Below are 5,187 nucleotides of genomic sequence, written 5' to 3' on the forward strand. Positions count from 1 at the left end.
AATTACTCTTGCATGATCTCATGTATATATATATATATGCTATTATCTATATGCCTTAATCAAGTTATATGGTTTTTCTTATACTAATAAGTGAAACCCTGTCAAGTAGACAACTCAATTTACTTGAAATACAAACAAACTAAACTGAATAAAACAAAGTCAAATATATGCAAGTCAATGCCAGATTAGCTTATCACAAAGTCATTGCAAATCCTAATTGACGTCTGATCGAATGGTGTTTGTGTATTTATATAGATCCTCTATGTTAATAGATCGTAGTTTTATTATAGATAAATTAAAGTCAGCATCATGATGATAATATAGTTTATATATACTCTTAATCAATTGTGTTTGGTCAAATTTTCGAATGAAGTATTATTCTTGAACTAAATAGAAACAAATACCTTTCATTTACAAAAAGCCTATAAATTAATAAGACTTCAGTCGACCTCTCGAAAAATTAGTATAATTTTCTCACAGAAAGGAATGGAATTTGAAGAAAAATCATCGAAAAAGAAGCTATATATTTACGTATATGCATATCTGAGTCTATATTTGTCTATAAATATATATATTCTGTCTTTGTTTTCCGTATCTAGGCAAATGAAAGTACTCATTAAAATTTCATTATCTTAGGTAAATAATTAATACTCCTAATTATGAAAAGGGCGTATATGTATATGCCTAGTGCATCTCTCACTAGCCTCGTAACCTTCTCACTAATGATAGAAATAATAGTATTTCTGGTCTGCTGTGATGCTCTAGAGCACAAAAGTGAGGAGGAGCCTCAAAATAAACTCAATGGTATAGGAGCCATTATAGAATATGATTCCAGAGCCGGAAGACAAGAGAAACTGGCCATGCAGATGGCAATTGATGATTTCTGTGCTCACTCCTCCAGCAACTACTCCTACTGCCCCACTCTACTCATTAATGATTTTCAAGGAGACTCCATTCAAGCAGCTTTCTTGAGTATGTACTTTCCAGTAGCCACTTCTTTTTTTTTTTGGGTTCCCTAGAATATATATTTTTCTCAAATATAGTTCTACCTGGTCTCTTCACATGCATGCATATTTCTTGCTCTTGATATAGGTATATATATATATATATATATCTTATTATCGCATATAAATGAATACTTGGGCATGCATCTGATCATGGAATAGAAAATCATATATATATATAAATATATATATATATATAATACTATACAATTATGCAGCAAGGACCATGATCAAGGAGCAAAATGTTAGAGCGGTGCTTATTGGATTGGAAACATGGCGAAACGCCCTCCTTGTTGCCGAGACTGGCAACGGCCACCAAGTCCCTGTCCTTTCATTTACTAATGAGGTCCCAATCCGGACCTGTGAGCATCTGCCATTTCTGGTCAACGCAGCTCGAAGTCAACAAGCCCAGATGAAAGCTGTGGCAGCCATAATCCAGAGTTGGCAATGGCAGAAAGTCAACGTTATTTACGAAGATATTGACTCGGCCGTGACTGGCATCATCCCTTATCTCATTGAAGCAATTCAAACGGTAGGCTCTCAGATAAGTAGCCTTTTGCCTCTCCCACTCTACAGCTCTAACATTAACATATTGGGGAAGTTGGAAAGCCTTAAGGAGAAGCAGTGTAGAGTTTTCATCGTTCACACTAGTTCCATCCATTTAGCAACCAAAATTTTCAAGGAAGCAAAGAATTTAGGGATGATGGAAGAGGGTTCGGTTTGGATTACAACAACTTCCATAACAAATCAAATCGATTTGCTGAACTCATCGTCGATTTCCTCAATGCAAGGGGTTCTAGGAATCAAGACATACTTTTCTCAATCAGGGAAACGTTTCCAAGATTTTCACTCTAGATTTATGGTTAAGTATCGTAATCAATATCCCCACGAGCTTAATTTGGAACCTGGGATTCTTGCTTTGCAGGCCTATGATGCTGCATGGTCTGTGGCCCTTGCTTTGGAGGGAAGAAACCAAAGCTGTAAAGACCATCAAAATCGAACTGATTACCCTAGTAAACAATATAATCATATGGTTTCAAATGTTTGTGGGAAAGAGCTATTAGACAGTATCTTAAGAAGCAACTTTGATGGGTTGTATGGTTCATTTAAATTTAACATGAATAATAAGTTGCCTCAGGCTCGTGTCTTTGAAATAGTTAATGTGGTTGGGAGAAGCTATAGAGAGCTGGGGTACTGGTCCGAGGGATTGGGTTTCTCAAAGAGCATAATACACAATAGTAGAAATAATTACAATGTGTCAATGAGAATTTTAGGACAAGTGTTTTGGCCTGGTGGGCCTTGGACAGTTCCAAGAGGATGGGCCTTACCAAATAGCAGTAAACCATTGAGGATTGGAGTGCCTGCAAGGACCACATTTAAAGATTTTGTAGAAGTGAGATATGATACTAAGGGTAATCCAGTCGTTGAAGGCTTTTCCATTGATGTATTTAAATCAGTTGTTGAGCTTCTACCATATCACTTGCCATATGTTTTCGTCCCATTGCACGGCCCTTATGATTCCATGGTGCAACAAATTCAGCTTGAGGTACTCACACACAAATTCTCTAGCCTCTATATATTCAGCTCTATATGGTATATGCATAATTCATGCAATAATCTAATAAATTTTGATTTTTTTTTAGAGCATCGATGGAGTAGTAGCGGATACAGCCATCATTGCCAACCGCTGTAACTATGCAGAATTTTCACAGCCATATGCAGAATCAGGTCTTCAGATGTTGATTTATTTTAAACCAAAGAGATTAGAAAGGGCTTGGTTGTTCACAAAGCCATTCACACCAGTCATGTGGGCTTTCACAGTGATCACTAACATTTACAACGGCTTTGTCATTTGGAGGATTGAACGTGATTCACATCCAGAATTGAACCAAGGCCCTTTCTCAAACAAAGTTGGAACTATGCTTTCCTTAGCCTTTACAACACTATTTTCACAACAAGGTGCGTAAGTACGTACGTAATTAACAAACTTTTTTTTCATTTTTCCTTGCTTATGATTGTTTTTTAAAATCTAAACTCAAATATAGGAGGAGAGAAGTTAACCAGAAACTCTTCACGGATGGCCTTTGTAGTATGGTTGTTCGTGGCAATGGTCATCACACAGAGTTTCACTGCAAGTTTGACGACTTTACTTACAGTTGACCAGCTTACTCCAACCACAGTCAGCGTTGAAACTCTAAAGAAGACTGGAGCTAAAGTTGGTTGTGATGGGAATTCGTTTGTGGTCAAATATCTTGAAGAGGTCTTACGTTTCCGTCCAGAAAATATCGTAAAAATGTATTCAGGAGATGATTATCCTCAAGCTCTTCAAACTGGAAAGATAGCAGCTGCCTTTCTTGAGGTTCCTTATGCTAAATTGCTCCTTTCTAAATACTGTAACAACTTCACCACTTCTGGACAAACTTTCAAAATTGGAGGCTTTGGATATGTAAGTACTAATTATGTATGATTATTAATCTACGCTACAGCTATATATATATATATATATATAGTGAGAAAAAAGTAGTTACATATATAAGACGACTTTGTTGAAATTTGCAGGCTTTTCCTAGGAGTTCTCCTTACCTTCCTGATATCTCTCAAGCGATTCTTAAAGTAACTGAAAATGGGAGATTGCTAGAGCTTGAGAAAAAGATGCTCTCGTCGTACAATTATTGTTCATCATCCAGGAATGATGCTGAACACAATGGCTCTCTTGGTATGAACAGTTTCTATGGTCTTTTTCTGATTACTGGAGGAACCTCCACCGCTGCTCTTCTCATCTTCAATTTCAGTCGAGACCAAGAAGAAGACGGTGGTGGTGGTGGTGATGATGATGACGACGATGATAATGATGATGCCCAAGAGATTGAATTATCTGAAGTTCAATCTCAGGCACTGATCGAACCTGGTCGTGATCACCAGGATGATCGAGCTGCAAATAATAATAATGCTGAAGAAAATCATCAGTAGGATTCTCGTGATGAGCATCGTACTGGTGAGGGTGTTCTGAATTAATGTTATTATAAACTTCTAGCTCAAATTAACTATGCTAATCACTGAGCTATAGGAATTACACGTACGTTTTTGGTATGTATATAAATTTTATGATTAGTATACCGAAATAAATAAAGACCATTAGTTATAACACTTTCTATTAACAGATTAATTAGTTTCTACAACAGTTTGTGGGCTCTATGGTTTCTGAGTTTCGATCCTACGTATGTGATAGTGCGTACCTACGTCGCATTTGGTAATTATTATTGTAATAACAATTTTTGAGATATAAATGTTTGTTAAATTCTTAACTATACCAACAAATGTTAAATTGTTATGAAAAGTATCATTAGACTGTATTGCGTAGTATCTATTGGAAATACCAAATCCAGTTGAAAGTTTGCAAAATACCATAAGCTTTGAGCGAATTATAAAAAAGGGTTTATAGGATGCATGCTTGCTCGACTACAGTATTGGTAGGACCAAATACCAAAAGTAAACGTACATCCAAATGCACGTATCCTCGTAGAGACGTGTTAATTTAGTCTAACTAATTACATAATTTATTTTATTATATTTATTAAAATTGAGAATTATTATTTTAAAAAATAGTATCACACTTATAATATTTAAGGATATATTTTGGAACCGACTCCTCAAGTCCCGTTTGTTAAGCAAGACTGGGAATAGAAATGAGATAATATATCTGAATCTCACGTTTTTTATCACAAGGGACTCGGAGACACTTGACTATTTGAGGATTTATCCCAGGTACAAAGGTGGGATTTATAATCCATCGGGAATTGATTTTTTTTTTTTTTTAAAGTGGATTTTTCCTGTAAACATTTTTTATTTTATTTCTTTTTTAATTTATATATAATATTAATAATAATTAATTTTAAAATATTAATATTATTGTTTTAAATAATTATGTAAATCATTTTTTGTAAATAAAATATTTATTTTAAATAAAATATTATTTTAAAATATTAATATTTTTATTATTTTAATTTTATAATTCAATTTTTTTATTTATTTAGAATTTTTGGGAAATCATCCGATATACTATTTTTTATGATTTGTTTGCATAATTACATCATTTTCTTTTCTTTTTTATTTTTATAAATCTATTTTTTCAAATTTACGGTTTACATGTGTTTTTTATTTCTTATTTACTATTTCTTCTTAT

At 34.1% G+C, this 5,187-nt stretch overlaps 1 protein-coding gene across 1 annotated transcript; it reads left to right on the forward strand.

The window, feature by feature from the left end:
* Positions 1-722: 722 nt before the first annotated feature.
* LOC133813992 (glutamate receptor 2.8-like) lies at positions 723-3,974 on the forward strand. The gene is made up of 5 exons (XM_062247015.1): positions 723-972; positions 1,223-2,550; positions 2,648-2,963; positions 3,050-3,450; positions 3,564-3,974. The coding sequence occupies exons 1-5, from the start codon at positions 723-725 to the stop codon at positions 3,972-3,974; spliced, it is 2,706 nt and encodes a 901-aa protein (XP_062102999.1).
* Positions 3,975-5,187: the final 1,213 nt, after the last annotated feature.

The sequence above is a fragment of the Humulus lupulus genome, chromosome 2 (assembly GCF_963169125.1).
Source record: "Humulus lupulus chromosome 2, drHumLupu1.1, whole genome shotgun sequence".
In the NCBI taxonomy this organism is placed as follows: domain Eukaryota; kingdom Viridiplantae; phylum Streptophyta; class Magnoliopsida; order Rosales; family Cannabaceae; genus Humulus; species Humulus lupulus.